Source organism: Atta colombica, unplaced genomic scaffold, assembly GCF_001594045.1.
Source record: "Atta colombica isolate Treedump-2 unplaced genomic scaffold, Acol1.0 scaffold150, whole genome shotgun sequence".
NCBI lineage: Eukaryota > Metazoa > Arthropoda > Insecta > Hymenoptera > Formicidae > Atta > Atta colombica.
This window is the reverse complement of record NW_017259240.1, coordinates 1,526,977-1,549,412: the sequence shown is the minus strand read 5'-3', so window position 1 is coordinate 1,549,412 and position 22,436 is coordinate 1,526,977. Positions and strand designations below refer to the sequence as shown.

General features: G+C 31.6%; 2 protein-coding genes across 2 annotated transcripts in view; one reads left to right on the top strand and one right to left on the bottom strand.

Annotated features, from left to right (window-relative positions):
- The window catches only part of LOC108685321 (G2/mitotic-specific cyclin-B3), a 7,305-nt gene extending 6,262 nt beyond the window's left edge, over positions 1–1,043 (bottom strand). Inside the window, exons 1-2 of the mRNA XM_018190052.1 lie at positions 797–1,043; positions 32–346 (exon numbers count right to left, since the gene is read on the bottom strand). Of these exons, the coding sequence (XP_018045541.1) occupies positions 32–346; positions 797–1,009 (528 nt within the window). The 5' untranslated portion in view covers positions 1,010–1,043. The remainder of the gene's footprint in view (positions 1–31; positions 347–796) is intronic.
- Positions 1,044–7,709: 6,666 nt separating this feature from the next.
- Positions 7,710–21,336, top strand: LOC108685300 (peroxisome biogenesis protein 1). Its single transcript, XM_018190023.1, has 16 exons — positions 7,710–7,904; positions 10,111–10,326; positions 10,402–10,516; positions 10,881–11,270; positions 12,174–12,756; positions 13,680–13,894; positions 14,383–14,539; positions 14,857–15,019; positions 15,501–15,660; positions 16,091–16,413; positions 16,781–16,845; positions 17,363–17,422; positions 17,774–17,960; positions 18,047–18,220; positions 20,995–21,107; positions 21,225–21,336. Exons 1-16 carry the CDS (start codon positions 7,812–7,814, stop codon positions 21,295–21,297), a joined length of 3,087 nt encoding a protein of 1,028 aa, XP_018045512.1. The 5' UTR covers positions 7,710–7,811; the 3' UTR covers positions 21,298–21,336.
- Positions 21,337–22,436: the final 1,100 nt, after the last annotated feature.

Sequence of the window (22,436 nt, the reverse complement as noted above, 5' to 3'; positions counted from 1 at the left end):
TATATATATATATATAAATATATATATATACCTTATTATTGCTACTCCTGCGAGTCTTTTTTATGCTATCATTAACGTCTTCCAAAGCACTGACGTATAACGAATTATCCTCAGATTTTTCTAAATCTGCACTTCGTCTAATATTTACAACTTTGTTAATAATTTCTGTTTTATCATCCTTTTTGAGAATAGACTTAATACGAGGCGCCGGTTTTACTTTCGCCGGTACAACTTTTGATGTAGTAACATCTGCAGGTTTCTCTGAAGCAATGTTACTTCCAACTGGTTTGGGCTGAGTAACTACCTTTTTTGTTGGATTATGCCCTACTAGCGACGTAGTAATGGCCTGTCAGATTCATAATATAAAAGAAATAAATACATAGATAATTAAATAAAATAAATATGAAAACATTATGAACATTAAAACGATATGATTTAAATAAATTAAAATGGTGATTAGAATTAGATCGTTTTTGGCCCGATTTTCGTGTTAATGCCTGCCGTTAATGCCTTGCGTTTTTACAAGCCATTAGATTTACTAATATGTGAAGCTCTTTCAAGAATATTACGCATAGGTAGGATCGTATCTTCTAACAATTTGTTATGAGCAGCAAGTATCTTCTGTTCAACAACTTGTTACAAGCAGCAAGAAAGAATTAGTAGACACGAAAATAGTGCCGAAAGTTGCATTTAAATCCGATCACTAAATTAAAGTAAAATAAATAAAAAAAGTAAAAAAAAAATAAATTTATATTTTGTTATAAAAATTGATAGAATATAATTGCAGAGTACATACATTGGTGATATTTGTAAAAGCGTATCTCTTGTTCGTTTTTTCTTTAAGTGGCGAAAATACATCTGATTTTCGCTTAGTGCGAGATTCTTTGCTATTGGATGGTTTTAATACATTGCTCAATAAAGAATTTTGACTTCTGGTTGTTATTCCTTTTCTCAAAGTTGCAGTGCCGTTTTGTCTATTTTGTCCAAGTAATACTTTTGGAGGTGCCATTTTTCGGATATGATTAAACTTTGGTACTTCGGTTCCTTATCTAATTGTTATTATTCACAAAAATACATATAATTAATTCATAAATTATAGTTTAATTCATAGTATATACATAGTAATGTATATAGGGCATAATGATTCAGAAATAGAGAGTGAGTTTAAATTCTGATATAACAACATGCTAATATCTATACTTGGTAATTTTAGTTTAGTTTACTCTGTGACTACAGTGCTGTGTGTTTTTTATTACTTAAAATATGTGTTACTTTTTTCTTTTTATTCTTATTATTCTTATTATATTTTACTATACTATTATATATTATTAGCCAAAAAAATTATTTTGCTTGTTTACTGATCAGTTACATTTTAATGAGATCTCTCAGTCATCCAACCATCCAACTAATCATTCTGAGTTTACTCTTTAATGGAGGAATGATTGATCGCGTTAAAACATTTTAAAATGTTTATAAAAAATGATCACATGGAACTTTGTATGACATAAATAGCTACATAACGATTTAAAGTAAAAAGTCAATTTAAATGAAATTCTATATAGTGTATTTATAATGATGATAATTTTTAACCCTTCATTTGCATGTTTTTATTCCTTCTATCTACAATCTAAGTCTTTTGTTCTTCAATACAAGCTTTTTTACTACTTGAGGCTTCCAAAAAAAAGTGGAAAAGTTAAGGCTACTTTTCAATATGTCTATTACATTATTAATTAATTTTTAACTCAAATGTTAAAAACTTTATTTAATCTGCCCTTCTTTATTTCGGAAAAATTTTAAAGTGAAATTTCGCTTATGCCAAAGAACTCACATTGCAGGGAGAGTTTATGATGTTATTATTGAACAATTGTTAGTAAATTTTCTTTATTCAATAATAAAATAACGACAAAGTTATTGTAAACTAAAAAGATGTTTACAATAATTTTGTTAATGAATAAGTTATTATTTATCGAAAAGGAAATGTTATTCACTAACATTAGTCGTTCGGTATATCATTAAAAATTAAAAACAGGGTCTATAGGTTGCATTTCAGTGAAAATTTATAGTGTGGGTAATAACATACGTAATAGAATGAAAAAGTACTCAATATTAAAAATGCAATTTATATAGTATTGACTAATGAGATGATGCAATATTTCGTGCATTAAAGTTCATACATATTCTATACTTAAGTTACAGGATAAAATCGAACATTTCAGATGCATTTCAAGTATTCTTCAGCAAACATTTTTTAAATCTCACACTTCTGGATCATAAGACAGAATCGCGGAACAATTTCGGCATTGTGTGTGTGTGTGTGTGTGTGTGTGTGAAAAAATTCTCAGATCTTATAATAACACAACATATAAAATTAATGTTTAAATCGGAGCTTAGATCATTCTTATACATATTTTAATGTTCTGAAACCGAATCCGATGTTCAAATTGCTTCATAACGTTACAACGTTTGATTTGCCCTATTAAATATAATTGCTTTTAGAAAAAAAAAGTATTAAAAACTTGAGTAAGTGATTTTTAATTTTGACAAGATAACGATCCTAAACATTCGGCATACGTTGTGAATACATAATACTCCGCATATTTTAAAAACATCGCCATTCAGATTTAAATTGAACATTTGTGGAGTAAACTCAAAAATCGATTGAAGAAACGCATAGTTTTAAATAAAATAGTGTTAGAAGAATGGAATAAAATGCACTGTGAATAAATAATGTAATGCAATGAAAAAGCATTGTTAGAAAAGCGAAATAAAATACCATAAAATTTGTTCAACAACTTAGTTTCTTCAATTTTATTCAATGTCAAATGAATTGAAGAAAGTAACTAAATGTAAAGGATTATTAATTAAATGTTATTTTCATTTTTATAAACTTTCTTTATTATTACAATAAAATGTGCAAATATTTTTGTGCCCACAGGTAGAATGCTCTCAGAAAACATTTTTATCTTTCTTTTGTGATTACATTTATTTATCAATTTATATAATTTGAATTATTAAATATAAAGTATAAAATAAAAATTTTTATAGAAAAACTATTGCTGTCATCTTCTTTATAGCTGCAGACTATTTTATAGGAACAACAATACTTTTACTGTGCCAACAATACTTTTGTCTAACATTTACATACCTATCCAACATTTGTTGGACAGGTAATGTGTTAAATAATTTGATGTATAGTCTTTAGTGCTTCAATATAGATCATTAAGTGCAAGTAGTTTTTGCTGTTTATTTAAATTTAATGTATTTATTTAAATTTAATGTTTACATAATAAATACTAAACAAACATTCAAATAATTAACACTTTAAAAAAAATTTTTTGCATCTCAGTTCTGGATTGCACTAATTAAGTTCTAGTGCAATCCTCGTGCAAGAACAGAAAACTATGTGCAATTGTTTGTAATTGTGCTGTAGTATGTCGCGTAAGGAATGTGTGATATCACTCAGTGCACCACTACTTAAACTATCTGATGCCTTGATGGCTCGACGCTTGGTCTACAAACTAGCAATCTGTGGATCAGAGTTCGATCCCAACCGCGCCTCACGTTGGATTTTTTTTTGCGTTTAAGTTACGCTACAGCTATGAGTAACAATCCCAGTTGAGATGAGTAAGATCTCGATTTAGACATAAATTATGTAAAGACTCTTATTATCAGATAAAAATAAAACTAAAGGCATATAAGAGTCAAAAACAGTAAAATTTTAGTAAACAAGTCAATATACTTATTCTCCATATCATTATTCTAAAAATTTTTGATGGTATAAAATATAAAATGTCTTACAACTGAAAGTGAAATGATAAACCAAGTAAAAATAAGGTAAGTTAAATTAACCATCTCCGATGATGCAAAGTCACATACTGTTTATTATTGGTAAGTACAATTTATGAAGACCTATAGTATCAGTTTGTAATATTAAAAAAATTTAAAAAACAAAAAATAGTTTAATAAAATAGTTTAAATTTACGGTTATTGCCTTAATTTTGCGAGCCTTTGTTTAGCCGTCGCTAGTCTCTTGTAACATTGACATGTGTTAGTCCGACCATCTCATTTGTTAATTATGCGATTGACTCTTTTTAAGAATGTTATTGATCATCACTGGACATGTTTTTAACATTATCATACTTTGTGACTTCTTCGGTGAGTTTTATTATGATTGACGTGTATATAAATAATCTGGATTGTTCTCAATTTTTTCATATTACTCATAGATTCATGGAAATTTTAACATTCAATCGAGCAACTGATTGAGAACAATTTCCGTCGGTCAATATACAATCCATCGAAGATGGTTAACTTAATTTATCTTTATTTTTATTTTTGCTTAGTTTTTTATCATTTCACTTTATTGCGGGTCGTGACTGTGATTATATTGAGTTATCTGGAAAGTTCGTGCCGATTTTGAAAGAAAATTGAAACGCAGATTTAAATTTTTAATTTCATTTATTAAATTTAAATTTTGCGGCACGAACTTTCCGAACAACCTAATAATAAATCCGAAGCTCGATTAAGAAGCCGAAACATGTAATCGAGATATTTTATTGTTGTAAGACATTTTATATGTTATACTATTAAAAATTTTTAGAATAATGATATCGAGAAGTATTAGTATATTGACGTGTGTTTATTAAAGTTTTACTGTTTTTGAATCTTATGCCCTTTACTTAGTTTTATTTTTATCTGATAACAAGAGTCTTTAGATAATTTACGTCTAAATCAGGATCTTATTCATCTCAACTGGGATTGTTACTCATAGCTAGAGCATAATTTAAATGCAAAAAAAATCCAGTGTATGTGAGGCGCAGTTGGGATCGAACTTGGATCCACGGATTGCTAATTTATATACCGAGCGCCGAGCATCAAGGAGTCGGATGGCTCGGTTTGCAAACTAGCAATCCATGGATGCAAGTTCGATCCCAACCGCGCATACACCTTCACATACACTGGATTTTTTTGCGTTTAAATTACGCTCCAGCTATGACAATCCCAGTATAACAATCCCAGTTGAGATGAGTAAGATCCTGATTTAGATTAAGAGGCATTATTTACTCACTGATCACATTTACAAGTTTAATTAAGTGTATATAAGATTTAAATTAGGTGACGATTTGTTACTGGCCAATTTGGCTTCATTTACGGGAGCCAATTAAACAATAAGAAAAAAATAATTGGCAAAGCCCCAGTTCGATTCCGATTACTCCTCCTACATCTTATTTTATAAGAACTTAATATATTCTTTCTCCTACTACTATTACTACTAATATCGAAAAACTTACCAATAAGGTTTCTATTAGATCCTTCCTTGGTCTAAGTTTAAGTAGATACACTGAGTGATATCACATATTCCTTATTACGCAAGTGAAAGCGACATAGCACAACTACAAATAATTGTACATTATAGTTTTCTGTTCCTGCATGAGGATTGAACTAGAACTGAAGTAAATTAGCGCAATCTAGAATTGATGTGCAAAATACTTTAAAAGAAATTTTTTGTATGTGTTTTTGTTAATGTGAAAACGATTCCAACACTGAAAATGAGAGAAAAAAATGACTACAATTTATAATCATTTTTTGAGACAATTACATATTTATTGTTGTTTTAATTGTGCAAGTATAGTTAATTGTGCTATTAATGTAGTTACATACATTGAAAATCTTTAATTTTTTTTTAATATATATATTTTTTAGTTATTATTACCACAGCAGTAAACGAAAAAAAAATTATATTCATTACAATTGTATTTACTGAATAAAAATGTTTACTTTATTTATCTTACTTATATCTTGACATTTCATTGCATTAATATTTCAAATTATCATAAATTATATATTATAATATTTCTTTATATTTGATAGAACTATATATTATTACGTTATATCATTACTAATAATCATAAAAAATGGAGCTCCTAATCATAATTATTTTACCATGTAATTGTAGTCAGAATATCAAGTATTTTTCTCTTAGCAAAAACTAATAATTCGATTTTTAAAATAATTAGAAAATTATTATTAATATACAGGTAACCACCTGATGAGTCTTATATCTCAATTATAAAAAAATTGAAGCAACTGTTGCAGGAGTTTTTTTACTGATCAAAAGAAATATTTGTTTTTTAAATTTTAAAGAAAATAAATTTTAAAGAAAATATTGTGCAAAGTTACAATATAATGCTCTCGAATATTTACAAATTATAGGACACTCAATAATATACTATATTTAAATAATAATAAGTTTTAATAGTGAGTGAAAAAAACAGATAATAGATTCGTTTATGCAAAGAAAATTAAGACTATTCCCGGATTAGATATAGTGAGAGAAGCACAATAAGGTTATGTGGGAATGTTCTACGTTTTTTCCAAAGTAGATTCAAGATACTTTTGATTCAGAAACACAATCAAAGGCTAATGCATGAACGACATACAGAATTCGGTCGTACGAATCGATACGAGTTTCTCGTACGAATCATACCGAAAAACTCGTCGAACTTGTTGCCAAAATGAAGTGGAATTATCCCACTTTCCGCTGATACAGAAATTTACGTGACTCTCTGTGATAAATCCATCGATTTTAGGGATTTTCGGTTCTCGAGACGCGGCACGTTGGGAGCAGAAAACGCGGGAAGTAAAAGGAATGAGGTCCATTCCGTGCCTTCGTTCGATCGCGAGATCGTTATTCTGTCACCTTCGACGGTCTTAGGGGACGGCTGAAAACAATCGCGACGAAGGCTGGCCCAGGCGAAGACACTAAGGACACGAGCAAAATATTTATCCGAAATGTATACGAGCAAATATGGTGGAGTCGCGATGGGTGCTTCAGGGTGCCTCTCACGGTTTTCATGCGGATCGCATGTACCGCATGTACCAGGAACATGCGAATCGTGTGTACCTACGTGACTCGGGATCCTCGTATATCCGTGTGTGAACGACGAAAGGTCGCTTGTTTCACAAAGTCTTGGCATGCCACGCGCCGTACAGCTGTGCAACGTCGCCGTTTTCTCTCGCGACTCGCTTACGCTGGCTGCGGTAAGCGGTTACCTCGCTGCTGACTGAGTTGATGTTAGTTCAAACTCACAGTTACGGCCAATCGCGGCGCGACGATTGGCCGACATAGAGCGCCTCGGGCCAATCGGCAGCGCCATCTCGGGCGACACCTCGCGGCGACGCTGCTATCAAGGTTAGATCGCGTCAGCTTTGAAAAATCCTTCAAAGAAAAATCGGAGAGTTTGGATTCGTTGTTTATTCTTTCCAAACTACCAAGTCTCTCAACTGAGCTCTTTATTTCAGTGAAATATAATAGCTTATTCAAAGATAAATATGTATTTATTTTATACAAAGGAATGTTTTTTAAGATTTCTTTTACCTACTGTTGATATTTTCTTATGTTGATATTTCCTATTAATATTCTTCTTAGACAGCACCTATTTGTTTTCTCTATAAAACATGAAATTTTATTATATTAGTTTCAGTGTAAAATTTTTATGTAATCCGAATTTATTTTTCAAAATATTTGATTATATTCTATGTAATTTTAATTTAACCAATTTAAACAAACATTACTATATAAATGTTTTATTCTGCGATTTGTTCTGTGATTTGTGTTGGATCAATTTATTCAAGATAAAATATAAATTATCAATCCGATAAAAAAAACAACTTCTATCCTCAGTCACTGTACAGAGAGTACGGCAGCTATACGGTGCAAAGTTTATTTGATTTTCTTTACAGAGAAGCACGTCATTAGACTGTATGTTTCATTCGTTCATGATTGTGCGGGCTGTGCCGTTTACGCCGACATGCAACACGAACGTTTCGTTGTGAAGTACATTGCGGCGAACAATTGCTTCGCACATCTGTCTGCTATCTGGCTGCGCCGTTTGGAAACTAAGGTTAGCTCTCGTTTTACGTAATCAGCGATCTCTGTCATCAATATCCAACCTCTACCTTTCCGTTGTCAAAACAAGTGTCACGTGACTACTGCGCGCCCTCCGCTACACTAGCGCTCGTTGCAGGCGTGGCGCGAACCGCGAACTATGTAATTCACAGATAGGAAAATCCTATACCGGAATTGGATTACCGGCATTGAAGATTGAGATTTAAGATTAAAAATTGAAATTTGACGAGGATAAAGAAATTTTAATTCCTTTTGTTTTGATTGGTCTAATTTGATTGCTCTCAATGACTTTTAATGAGAAATTTCAATACAGTAAGCATCATTTGAAGATGATATGATAAACTCGACAGTCGATAAAAGCGCAAATTTCAATATAAATTAAAAATAGTTTTTATCATGATGTATAAGATTACGTTTAAATAAAATTTTAATATATTATTTATTATTATGTTACTAAGTTTACAAGAGTCTTTTTCATGACGATGCAATATAAAATATGTAAATTATTATAATTTGGATAATAAAATACAGAAAGAAATAATTAAATATAAGTTTTATGATTGTAATATTTAATTTTAATAATTGGTACATTTGACTCTAATATTGATAAAAAATATAAGCGAAATAGAAACTTTATGTAGTCTAGTATAATGAAAGAAAAACATAGGCTTTGATATGTACCTATTTTTTCTGATCCTATTATGTCCATCTTTATCTCACAATATTAAATAAAAGAAGTTATCTTATTTTTCAAATGATCTTGATGTATATAATGAATTTATAAACATATCTCTCTCCATATAGGATTTTGAAACGTGATTTCCTTTTTTATAAACCGAATTTTTCATCAGTCCAGGATAATTTTAAGCATTGACTTAATGTGTATTATTCTCTTTACTTTCTTTTTCATCTATCATTTTAGAAAAGAAAACTTTTTATATTATAAAAATCTAAATCTAAAGAATTAGATTCTTACTTTTCATTCATATGTCAGATTCTCTTCAATTGTCACATCTCGCTATCATTGGCGCAAATGAAACATTTGAATTATATAGTATAATAAGTATATGTAGTATGCAGAAATCATTTGTTACACAAATGAAGTTATATTTAAAAAATTCTAATTTTTAAGAAATGGGAATTTTTTTCAAACATGTTAAATAGCTTTGCGATGAAAATAAAAAATTCATAAAATATTTATATTTTATATCACTGTGTTATTTTTTATAATTATTATACAAAATTCATTTATAATTATTATACAAAATTCATTTAAATTATTATACAAAATTCATTTAAATTATTAAAATAACAGGTTTTTTATGTATATCAATTTTAATTAATTAAAATTAATTTAATTAACTCAGTTGTAAGTTTAATTAATTATAAAGTATTATTTTACATTCAAATTTGTAATAATCATAGAAAAAATTTAGAAAGAAATTTAATCTCTTAGAAATTTATAAATTAATGAAATTAACATTTAAATTGATATAAATATTAGTTACGCTTATTCGACACATCACAGCATAATAAATAAATATTAATTACTAAATAACAATTTAAATATAAAATAATAACAGGGTTAAAATAAAAAATTCATGCAAACGTCTTTTTCTTCTCAGATTTCTACAAACGATTATAATGAATTATAATTATTGCAGTTATGAATGAACGACCAAGAAGTATTAAGCCGTTATTTCTTTTAACTTTAAAATTTTTCAAGCCTGTTGATTGGCTACAGGATAGCGAGATTCGAGGATCTTTATCTTGCACATATTTATTCGTACGACAAAAACGCACAAATGAAATAACACTTTTATGCCTGTGTCACACTGTGCAGTGGAGACTGAGGATTGTGAATTGAGGAGGATTAGAATTCAACCAATTAAAATGAAACGGATTAAAATTAAAACTATCTGATTGGTCGAATTCTAATCCTTAATCTCCAATGCGTAGACACGGGCATTAGGCTTTTCGCTCTGATGGAGTGAACTGCAATGTTTATGAATCGTTGGCACTCTAATAATGGGTTTGAATCCGCGAAACGTATAGCTTCTAATTGTATAAGAAATTATGAAATAATAATAATAATAAAATTAATAATTAAAATTAATTTAATAATAATTCATAATAATTAATAATAGAGGAAATTTTTTTGGATTTTTTGAAAATATTATACAGCGACGATTTGATTACAGGAAAATGCGATCGAAATATTACACAACGGAAAAAAATACTATCTTTCTTGCATTACTCGCGTTAATAATGAAGAAACATTATGTATCGGAGCAACATTCGCGAGAAGTTTGAACATTCAAGAGGGAGACGAAGTACTTGTGTCCTCTGTGAAAAATATTCCTTCGTTAAGCAGCGTTCAGATTGCTCCTCACACAACAAGCGATCGCGAGCTTTTGGTATGATAGTTCTTACAGATCGACTTATTACGTTAATGATGAATGAATTAATCGATTGTCCATATTCGGTAATAGGAATTACAAATGGAAAGAGTACAATCGAGTCTCTTGAGCCAAGTGAGAATCGTCGCGAAAGGACAGCCACTCGTGGCATGGATCTCAAAGTTTTCCTCCGTGACTTTCATTGCGGGCAAGTCGCTTGTTTTTCGTAATATATTTGAGTATATAACATTATAGAAATAGCGCTATTATTTTCGATTACGTAAAGTTGAATTGATCTGTTTGTATATACCATGTCCGTTTTAATATTATCATATTTTAGAAAGTTGTTGATTGCAAAGGAAGTAGTCAAAGTAACTGATGAAGTTATTTGGCGTTATTAAAATATTAACATATATCAGGATATACATTAATATATTAATAATATATTAATAATATCAAATGATTTCATTAAATTCTTCAAAGTTAAGAGAATATAAAAATATATCTAAATATATTTTTAATATTTTAATGTAAAGGATATTAAGAAGGTATTCTGTATGTAATCCTTGCAGAGGATTCAGAGCCGAAATTCACTTATGGGCTGCTCGAGGAGTTTACAGAAGTGCACGTGCTTGATGCAATCGCAAGCGCAACGATAAAGGATGAGGTTGTTAAGAAGAAGGAGGTTAACACGAAGATAGGCAATTCTTTGGCCAAGATCTTGCCTTACTTCGCCAAAAAAAAGGATCATCGCAATTCGAGGGATAATGCCGCAAATTATGCGTTACTGCAAAGCTTTCGCAGCAGAAGCGCGCCTCGCGTGTTCCGTGTGTATCCTTTGCCGGACTTCCGGTCCTTCGACCAGTTGAATGCACATGATATGATCCTGCAAGGTCCCTGTCATGTTCTGATTCCGAGGAGCTGTGCGCCGAAAAACATAAGACCGAGCGGAATAATGATGTGTAAATTTATAACATAAAAGAATTTTATTTTGTTAACAATTCGCGAGCGAATTTTTTATTGTACACAGAAAAAAATAGCTTTGCTGAAGTACATTTGCTTATGTACATATATAAAAATTAGGTCGGCTACAGATCTGAAAATAATTATATTGGATGCTCAAGTTGATTGCTGAAATGTTCAAATTTTTTATATTATTATTATTATGATCGAGAGTTTTCACATAATTATTTTCGTAGTTCAATATAATTGAATTGACCAACAGCTTGATCAAATATAAGAAAAACACAAATAAGAACAAAGTACATCAAATATGATAAATAGAAACTAAGATCGGTTAAATTTTGTTACAAATAATATATTCTTTTATTAAATCAATTAATTTTTATTAAGAACAAAGTAATAAATATATACTTTCTGTAAATAAGTAAAATATATAACAAGTAGTGATGCATTTCAATACGAGAATCTCGGAATCGTCTCAGAACTTCTCATGTCATTAAAAGTAACATTTCCGAGATTGTCATATGTTATTTGTATTTGTTTTTCTTATCTCGTCCCGTCTCAAAAAATCGGAGAAATATCAGAATGAGAAATAAACATTACCTATGAAAGAGTTAACAATCAGATCAGAAAGTCAGTGATTCCGTCGCATCAGCTTAATAAAAAATTTGCATCAACAGTAACCAAAGTTAATTAAATTTAAACATTAAGAGATTAAGATCAAATTGATTTTAAAAAATTAGAGGATTATTATTGACAAATTCACTGCGTCCTCTTCTCGTAACCAAGATATTATATATATTATATATATATATCAGATCTGCACCTCTTGTTTAGTTTTTTAAACTTCAGCAAAATTATTTTTTCTCTACAAGTAGGGCTTAAAACCGATTCATTCGCAGGTAAAGTCAAAAAAGTGCCGGAAAATCGACAGTATGTTAATGTCACCAGTACAAATTTCCTAAAGGATGATTCTCTCAAGCCTCCACAAGAACTTGTCGTGAGGATTTACATTCTCGAAGACATATTAGACAAGTGCTCTGCGTCGCTAGACAGAGAGTATTTCGATCTGAATTCGATCCATTCTTGCATTTACGTGTCAGCGAGTTTGAAGATCACTTTAGGATTGAAAGTCGGAAGCAGAGTGATCATGCAGATGATTGAGGGGGATGAGTCACCGCCGAGACCGTTGTCAGTGAACATTTTTCCCTTCAATCAATCGGTAACACCGGAAGTTATCGCAAATTATGTGAAACTCCATTCGAGACACGAGCCATTGTTGCTTAATTCGGGTACGACGATTTTACTCGAGGATGGCGAACGGTGCGTTATACGAATGTCGCCTGCGGATTGCGATTACGCGATGATAGATGGAAAGGATGCGGAAGATTTGGTCGTTCTTGTTTCGTCTGCGGATCCGAGCGACGGGAAAATTCCTCAGAACTGTCCTGAGCCAAATTCGAGAATGGAGAAAATTTCCACAAGGTAATGAGCAAAGAGTAAAGAGAAACAGGAGGGAATGTTTAGTTCTAGACAAGTGGACGGAAGTGACTATATATACTAGCATAAAAAGTGAACTTCCCTCTTGTTTCTCTTTACTCTTTGATTATACATTAGTATACATAAAATATAAAATTCTCATTATTCCTGATAATACTAACTGATGAAAGGTTATCCCATCACCAAAGATTATCCCAATTTCGAGTTGAAGTTATTACACTACGCTCAGCAATGCATCATGATGTTCTTTACAATATTAATATTATTAATTTATTAATAATGAACTGTTTTGTTGCTCAAAATCTTTTTTCTGTTAAAACTGTAGTATAAACATAAAAAAATGGACACTTAAGATGGCTGCCACGACGTACATCCGTCCGGATTTAGCTACCCCCACTATTGATACATTTCCTCCTATTTCTCTTTGTTCTTTGATAATGAGATTAATGATATTTACATAGTCATAAATATAAAGCGTTTTTTGATTGCATTTTCTTGAAAAGGTGGAGCAAAATAAGAGCAAATGGAGAACAAAATATAAAAAAATAAATTTTTCAATAAAACTTTATTTTTCAATAAAACTACTTAATTTATTTTTCATTAGAATGTTTACGTCAATTATGGGGGTGCTTTATACTTATGACCGAAGCTGTAATGATTACTATTGAATGATAATATAATTGTGGCCTTGAATCATCACTCGCAAGTATCTAATAAATCAGACTTTGAATCAGTAGACTTATCCAAGCAGAACAATAAGTCACGATAACGTCAAAATAACTAATAAAATGAATTATAAATGATTGAAAAATGACTTTTAAAAATCATTTTGGAGTCATTTTGATATCAATGACTTGTTGTTCTGCTTGGATATACTGCGTCAAATACCGATAATAAAAAAATTACAGATATATAGAGGGTATTCTTGAAAACTGTGAAATCGCCCTCGACCTCAGCTTGGGTTTGCGAAGAGCAGTGGACTTCTGGTATGATCGGGAAAATATTCTGATCTGCGGCGCCATGGGTTCTGGTAAAACGACCATCTGCAAAAAGCTAATTCAGTGTTACTGCGAGGCACCATGTTTCGTACATACGCATGTGATCGATTGCAGATCGCTGAAGGGTAATAGCGCCGGCTTTCCTGTGCAATTAACGCAATTAATTGCGATATCGCGATAAATTTTAATCTCTGTCGGATTTATTCCAAATCTTTAAAGGATTTTAAATACAAACGCTTATTTTTTTTCTTATATAATGTGCATAGAGAAACCTGACTGTTCTCCTCGTTTAATTTTAAATTATAATAAATCCATTTAAAAATTCATGGTAATCGTATTTCAATTCATTACAATTTAGAAAAAAATTTACTGTATTGTTTCATTTACAAGGTGTCTGTTTGGAATTCGCTTTAACAGAATTTACTATATAAAGTTGTTATATATTTCCAAATTTTCAGATATAAATTCTGAATTAAATTTATATCTATATTATAATCAAATAAATTCTTTTAAAGAGATTATGGAAAATGATTAAGAAGGCAATTTGTTTTTTCAAATTTCTACCATATTACTCATGTTTTACGATGTTGATCAACACAGAATTATTGATTAGGTAAAAAGGTAGAAACAATGCAGAAGATCATTACATCCGTTATGAACGAATGCGTGTATTATCAACCATCCATCCTGTTCCTGGACAATTTGGAGAGCATTACCAATGTGTCATTAAATGACGAGGAAAATACGATAGATGCGATGAACGCTTCCAGGTACGCAGTTGCATTTATTGGTTAATTTAAGCCGAATGATAATTGTTAATTTAATTGAAAAGCGAGGCAAAACATTTCTGATAGTCAAACTGTGTGGTTTATAAATTGAAATTATAAATTGATGCTCATGATTATTGTTCATACTATTTCACAGATACATTTATAGATATCATTTTTCAAAAATTGATCTTTGAAAATTGGTCTTTGAAAAAATAATACAAAAAAGCATTTTCCAATTTATTATTTATTGGCGAAATGCTCAACCATCGTCTTAATCGATAGGAACCCTTAATTAACTGATCTTAAATTGATTTTAGAATTACTGATATGCTGATCAAAACTGTTATGCAATATCAAGAATGTCATTACATCTCGATCGTCGCTACTTGTGTCAATGTGAGCAAAATCGGTTCGAGATTACGGCCAGTTAGAGGAGTGCAGTTTTTTAGGACTGTCTTGCAGATTCCGAATCTCGAAAAGGTATAAATCGATTCGAAATGATTTCGAATCATTGCGAAAAATAACATGAAATTTAAGGAAAATGACCTTTTATATAATTTTTACGTAAATTAATGAAAAATTTAAAAATTTATACAGGATTCGATAAAGATCATAATAACTTGAGGATAGAGATTATTTCTTGAGATTATTTTGAGATACATTATGATCATATTATTTATATTGTGTTTAATTTAAATATTACAAAATTTAATTTTTAGTTCGCCTTTATACGAAACTCGATCGATCTAATTTATTCGAAAAAAAGAATGGAGAGAAAAATATATGATGCATATTATATTTATATTTTCTAACTTCCTTTCTTTGTGCCATTAATATCTTATTTGTTGGTACACTTCACGATTAATGCGTCTTCATATTTCCGCACCTTTTTAATTATTCCATGTCAGTTCTCTCTCTTGTTGATTTCTGCGTAATACTAATTCATGTCATGGCTAACCAGGTGGATAGAATCGATATTTTGCGATTAACGCTCGAGGACAAGTTGTGCGTGCCCGGAGACATGAATTGGAATTACTATGGAAACAAGACCGAAGGCTGGATGCCCCAGGATATCGTCGATCTGGCGGAGAAGGCGCGGTTCGTCACATGGAAGCGCCATGGTAACGAGATACATGAGTTATTATAAAAATATCAATGATGACCGTAGTATTTTAAATTAAATTTAAAATTAAAAAATTGACTGAAAGAGAAAAAAAATTAGATTAAAAATTTCTAGCTAATTTTTATATGTGCTAAATAATAATAAAAGGAAGAAAGGTTAAATAAGAGCAAATAATTATTTGTAAGAATTATTTGTAGAAAAAAATTATTTGTGAAAGCAAATGGCAATATACTTAAGCAATAATGATTTTTATCATAAGATGATCACAAACTATTTTACTATCTGCTTAAATGTTTTAATATTTTATCTCAAGTTCAGAGAAATTCTTTCTTAATTTGATTATTGTTTTTATGGAGATCATTGTATTCTCGTACATATTTTTTATTTAATATTGTGTGCTATATTTATTCATTTCTATCTACTTAAAGCGACAGAAAGATTGAAAGTGCCGATTATCATGACGGAGGAAGACGTTAACACCGCATTGAAGGATTTCACGCCGATGTCCTTGCAGGGCATACAGTTGTACAAAAGTAGCGGTCACTCTTGGTCCAACATCGGCGGACTGGCGAATACGAAGACTTCTCTCATGGAAATTTTGCAGTGGCCGCTCAAGTACCCAGAGATCTTCAAGAATGCTCCAATAAAACTCCAGAGCGGTGTCCTGTTGTACGGGATGCCCGGCACTGGGAAAACTATGCTGGCCAAAGCGATAGCCAGCGAGTGTGGTGTGAATTTAATCAGCATCAAGGTAGAACTAAGACTTATTTTTAATCAGATGCAAAATGGACTTCAATTTTTCTTAATTTTCTTTTGATCTGATTGAATTAAGTGGAGATTAAATAATAGTGAATTAAAGAGAATAATTTTATAGTTATAATAGTTATACTATATAATGAAGTGTTAGCGGAGTTACTTTTTAGAAAACCTACCTTGGCAATTTTTAATTAGGTGTACATAAATGAAACTTATCAGTAGTTCTTAATAATATTTTATTTACGACATTTATTTTACGCGTCAGTTCACATTTAATTAAAATAATAATTTAACTGTTATTAATGACGATATATATGATGATTCTTCTGTTATTTGTTAAATAATATTAAGCTTTATTTTAGGGTCCAGAATTATTGTCGAAGTACATAGGCGTCAGTGAGGAGTCTGTCAGAAATATATTCGAAAGGTATAATGCCTCAAGACTTTTTTTTGTTCTTTCAATGTTGGATTTGTATGGATGGATTTTAAAAAGATTTATATTATTTATATTATTTATATTATTATATTATTCACTTATTATATTACTTATTATATTGCAAGAAATTCTTTATATCTTAATTAGCATCGATATCAGTAAATTGCTTGTCAATTTAATTTATGATATTACTATCTTAATTTTAGTTCAGGAGTGCGTATTAAGATCGAAAATTAAATTGGCAATAGTTTACAAAACCAGCTATATATATATAAATTCACACACAAAAAATATTCAAACACTAAACACTCCGCTTTGTCTAAATATAGTAACTTTTATATTTAATTAGATTTATTTTCATCGGTTTAAATTCATATTATAGAAATTCATAATTATAGAAATATTATTAATTGCAAGCTAAAATAAGGCATTTTTTACCTACAATTAATTGTGTCATTCACATATCGACTTAATTTTACTTAATATTGTTTACTATATTATGTTATAGAGCTCTTCGCGCCAAGCCGTGCGTTTTATTCTTTGATGAATTTGATAGTCTTGCACCAAGGTGAGTTATGAAACAAATGATTGTATAAACTTTACTTATCATGCTTTATGTGTTAGTATCCTAATGATAATAATGATATAAATGTAACATAAATATTCTACTAAATACTAAATACTAAATATCTATCTGGTATTTGGTAAATAAATAATTAAATAAACAAATATATTCATAATTGTCACAAATATACATACTTATACAAATATACAACATATATACAAATATGTATCTAGATAATTATCTAGATAATTATCGAAATTTATATTTCGTTTTAATCTTTCTTTTATTTTCAATAAAAATGTAAAAAATATACACTTTTTTTTAAATTTTAACAAACGCGTGCATTTTAATTAGACGCGGACATGACAGTACTGGAGTCACCGATCGAGTGGTGAACCAACTACTGACGCAACTTGACGGGGTCGAAGATCGCGAAGGGGTGGCGGTCGTGGCAGCATCTTCAAGGCCCGACTTATTAGATCCGGCTCTTTTGAGACCAGGACGTCTCGACAAGTGTTTGCATTGTCCTTTACCGAACGAGGTAAACATATTTTTTAATCTTCTCAACTTAGCGCGGTTTCTTATTAATTATTGTCATTAATAACTAATATTCACTTTTTGTTTCAGTTGGAAAGAGAAGAGATTTTCACAGTTCTATGCAATGCTCAAAATATAGATACAGCCATGCTGGATCTGAAAATATTAGTCCAGCTCTCTGACGGATTTACTGGGGCTGACATCAATGCGGTGATTACTTCGGCAAAATTATCAGCGTTTGAGGATGCCTTGGCGACTGCTACGGTGAGTATACATACTTGAAGTTTTTTTTTACAGAAACAAATAAATTACATTTTCACATAAGAAACAAAAAAGACTTCTTATCTTCAAATCAATAATATAAGTATAAGCATGGTAATTTTTCTCCAAATATATAATATATAGATGAGAATAAAGTTTTATGTTCTATTATTATTGTTTGTACATTGCAGAAATAACTCCTAACTATAAAAACTAATGTAAAATGTTTATAAAACATAAAAAATATAAACAAGCAGATAAAAATCTTGCGTATCTAATCAACTTTCAATGATAAGTTCGAGAAAGATAAGACGAATTTAGCTAAGTAATTTCAATTATCAATTTATAATCGATCTTTTAAATCGATACGTTGATTCGGACTCTCTTGCAGAACAACAGATCACCTCGCTAATGGCTGAACCGTTTTCTTGTGTTGTCGTTGTCGGTGATAATATCTGTGCAACGCCATAATGAAAAGCGCTTCTCGCGCAACTCTCGAGAATCATTTGTAGGGTAGCTTCCGAAGTAAGATAGTGCGTAATGACGATAATATCGTTAGGTGTGCACCCTTACGGTGTGCGTACATACGGGAGCGCGCCCGGGCGCGGGCTGGTGATACGGGAGAAGATCGAAGGGGGTTGATGGAGGGGGCTGAAGGTGCCGCGATATAACCGAGGAAACGTAGACCAGGTTTATTAGCACACGGTGCCGAGAGCGTCGGGCGACCGGGCCACCCCTTCAGCGCTTCGCTTCATCCCCCGGTCTCCCCACGCCTCGCTGAACGTCGAGGGGGTTATTATCTTATGCGTTATAATGATACACGGTTTAGGGCCCCGCAGCAGTCCTGCAAGATCGAAAGCCAGACAGCCATTCCACTAGTTATGGCGCTCGTTAATCTCTCAGACATATTCGTGTCTATCAACCCGCGAATGCTTGTTTAATTGTTTATTTGTTAATCCAATTTTAATAATTTTTTTGCTAAATAGATATAAAAGTGTTCATGGTATTTCTTTGATGAAGATACACTTTCGATTGAAAATTAATGTATAATAATTAATGTATAATAATGTATAATAATTATTTATTTGTTATGTGGTTTTTATGTAAAATAATTTTGCAAGTTATTAATTTACACCGAAAAAAATGGTCTGATTGGATTAAATAGTAATTCTGATGAAAAATGGATAAATCAGAATTTTCTGATTAAGTCTACTAGAATTCTAGGTGAGATAACTAGAATTCTGATTGATATAATTATTCTAGCAAAAATAAGAATTCTAGTAGATTTTAGAAGAAATATTGTATCAACTAGAATTCCGATTATCTTAATTAGAATTCTAATAAATTTAACCAGAAAATTCTGATTCGTTCATTTTCAACCAGAAATTTTTTAATCGGTACATTAATTGATATTGCATAATTTGTAAAGCAGTCAAAAGTCAATTTCTTGATTTTTATTATTCTCATTTTCTAAATTTTATTTAAAAAAACGTGAAAACATTAAGAGTGTACGATTGCATATGATCTACGGATAAGCGTAAATTCAGCGGTCATTCATTGGTGCGTGCGTGTGCACCTGATTGAATTAATCCGAATTAATCGGGCCTGCGTTAAAAGGTAGGGAACGTCTTCGAGATATACGAGGAATGAGTGGCGCGGCTCACGGGAAGCTATTAATTAATACGCATCGGAGAAAACGAAGTTACAGGGCGGTACTTACGTTCCGGAAGAACGCGAGTATCCAAACTGTGCGTCTAATTAGCGAGTGAGTTTCCGGAGAGCATGACGCATCCCGAGAGAAAGATATAGAGATAGAAGGGAGGGAGGGGAGAGAGAGAGAGAGAGAAGTGCCTCGCTGTGATAAGTGATTATGCGGATAGGAAGATGGGAGGGTGTCTTCCGAAGCGGCGCGAGTTGTGTTTAACTCCAATAATTAATACAAATTGCTGCTGTTAACGCGCAACATTAAGCTTTTGCAGTATTTGAGACAACTTGACAGTATTTTTTCACATGATCAGAACAATGAGTGGTGATGCAATTAAAGTAGAAATAAAAATATTATATCTACATTTTTAGATATATGTATATTTGATATATAAGATGTATTTTGTATCTTATCCATATAGGGTTTTACAATCGGCCAATACTGATTGCCATAGTTCAGATACTAGCCTAAATGACTAAGCTTGGTTGACAGAACCTTGGTCGTCAGTTGACAGTTGTAGTGTACCGTTATGAGTTTTCTACACTAACCCAGATAGCCAAGTCTGTAGAAAGCAAATTTTTTTTTTAATGTCTACTATACACTATGTTAACAAAATAACAACAGAATTGTTACAGAATTGTTAGATGTACGCAATACTGTTGACTGTTAGAAAAAACGTAATAGAATCGGCAGAATCTACTCAGTTTGCCTTCATATTATGTCGATGAGCGATGTTAACTGAACACAAGCTTAATGCGGACGCAGACTGTCGTTTTTTCTGCTCGAACTTGCTGACAGTCTGTTAGAAGACTGCAGACATTTTGCTATCTGGGAAGTCATTACCTGAGCTTTAAGTCTTAAGCTTTAAGTCATAAGAAATTGACCAATCATAATCAATTATTCTTTTCACTTTCAATTATGACTTAAAGCTTAGATGATTTATTGTAGAAAACCTTAGTTAAGCGTTGGTTTCGTTGTAAATGCTGGCGATCCTAATATGTGTACATATATATTTAAGATATTGAATATTTTTTTCTAATATTATATTTTATATATTTTGCTTCGATGACAGGACGGCAAAGTCAGTGAGACTGCCATCAAAGTTACGCAAACACATCTCGTGGAGTCTGTCAAATTGACGAGACCATCTTTGTCCACTGCTGAAAAATTGAAATATACCAAGATGTAAGTGGTCATGCATGAAAGAAAATTAATAAAAAATTTAACTAATCTACCTTAAAAAATTGAAATCATATTATTATATTTAATTATTATAAACTATACTATATTCTATAATTACAGTTATGCTCGGTTTTCCAAGGGAGACAACTTCACGAAGGATGTGTTGAAGAACCAGAAGGCGACATTGGCTTAATCCGAATCTTTTCTTAAATTGTAAGCCAAAATTTTTTAGGAGGGAAAAAATATATTTTCATACGGAAATACAAATCATTTTTTTTTTTCTTTGCTCAGATATGTTAATCATTCAAACAGAGACATGACGTCATAAAATACGTACAATAGTTGGAACGATGATTAAATATTTCATGTTCTTCGGACTTGAGGAATCGATTTCAAATGAGAATCCACACCCATCCGAACGTAACTCGCGACGGAGATTTTACCAGGTAAACCCGATGGCGAACCGCGGCGGTAGCTCGGGAGGGGCGGATGTCGCGCCGGGGCAAAGTTAAATTAAATCACGGGCGAAGGCAGCTAATATTGTAGTTTATCTGGCGGGACATTAGCGCGGTGAAATATGCGCCTCCTTCGCCCCGGCGAACTTAAAATCAAGATCTTAGACGAACTTCTCAGCATCCCTTTCCCTTCCACCCCTCTCGCGAGACGCCGACGTCGACGCCGGCGCGTCCTTCCTGCTAAGTCGCGCGTGAAAATACTAATTATTATACCGATTATTAATACGAAAAGTTGCCCGGTGCTAAGTCGGCAAACACGAGCAGAGTCGCGGCGGAGTTTCGCGGGGTGGTCGGAGGGTGGGTCGCGCGAGCATCCGGATTACGCTTCGCGCTTACGCTTGGTTACGGGAGGAAAAGTGGACCTCGACCGAGGCTAAGAGCGCATTGCGCAGCGACAGATAATGAGTTTGCTTGCGTAAATGCGGAAATATAGAACATAACGTCGTAGTCGTATTGTTATGTTGCATGTTTCGTTGAGACTCAGTTTATGTGTTATGATCGTAGACTTATGTAATATAAAAGATTGCATGTTTTCATTGAAAACATAAGGATAAGTAATTAAGAAACAGCTTGACGGGATGTTTATTGCAATCTTGTAAAATTCCTGAAAATTTCTGGATTTTTGCAAGTATTTTTAGTCAAAATTCTAAATAAAATTGTTTAACCTCAGCGCACATTTTAATATATATATATTAAATTTAAAGACACTGTCCGTCGAAATTATTTTATTCTGTTGACATCATCTAAGATTTGATGTACATAATAATGTATTGAAAAGTCAAAATTTTGAAAAAAAATTAATTGTTTAGTATGAATT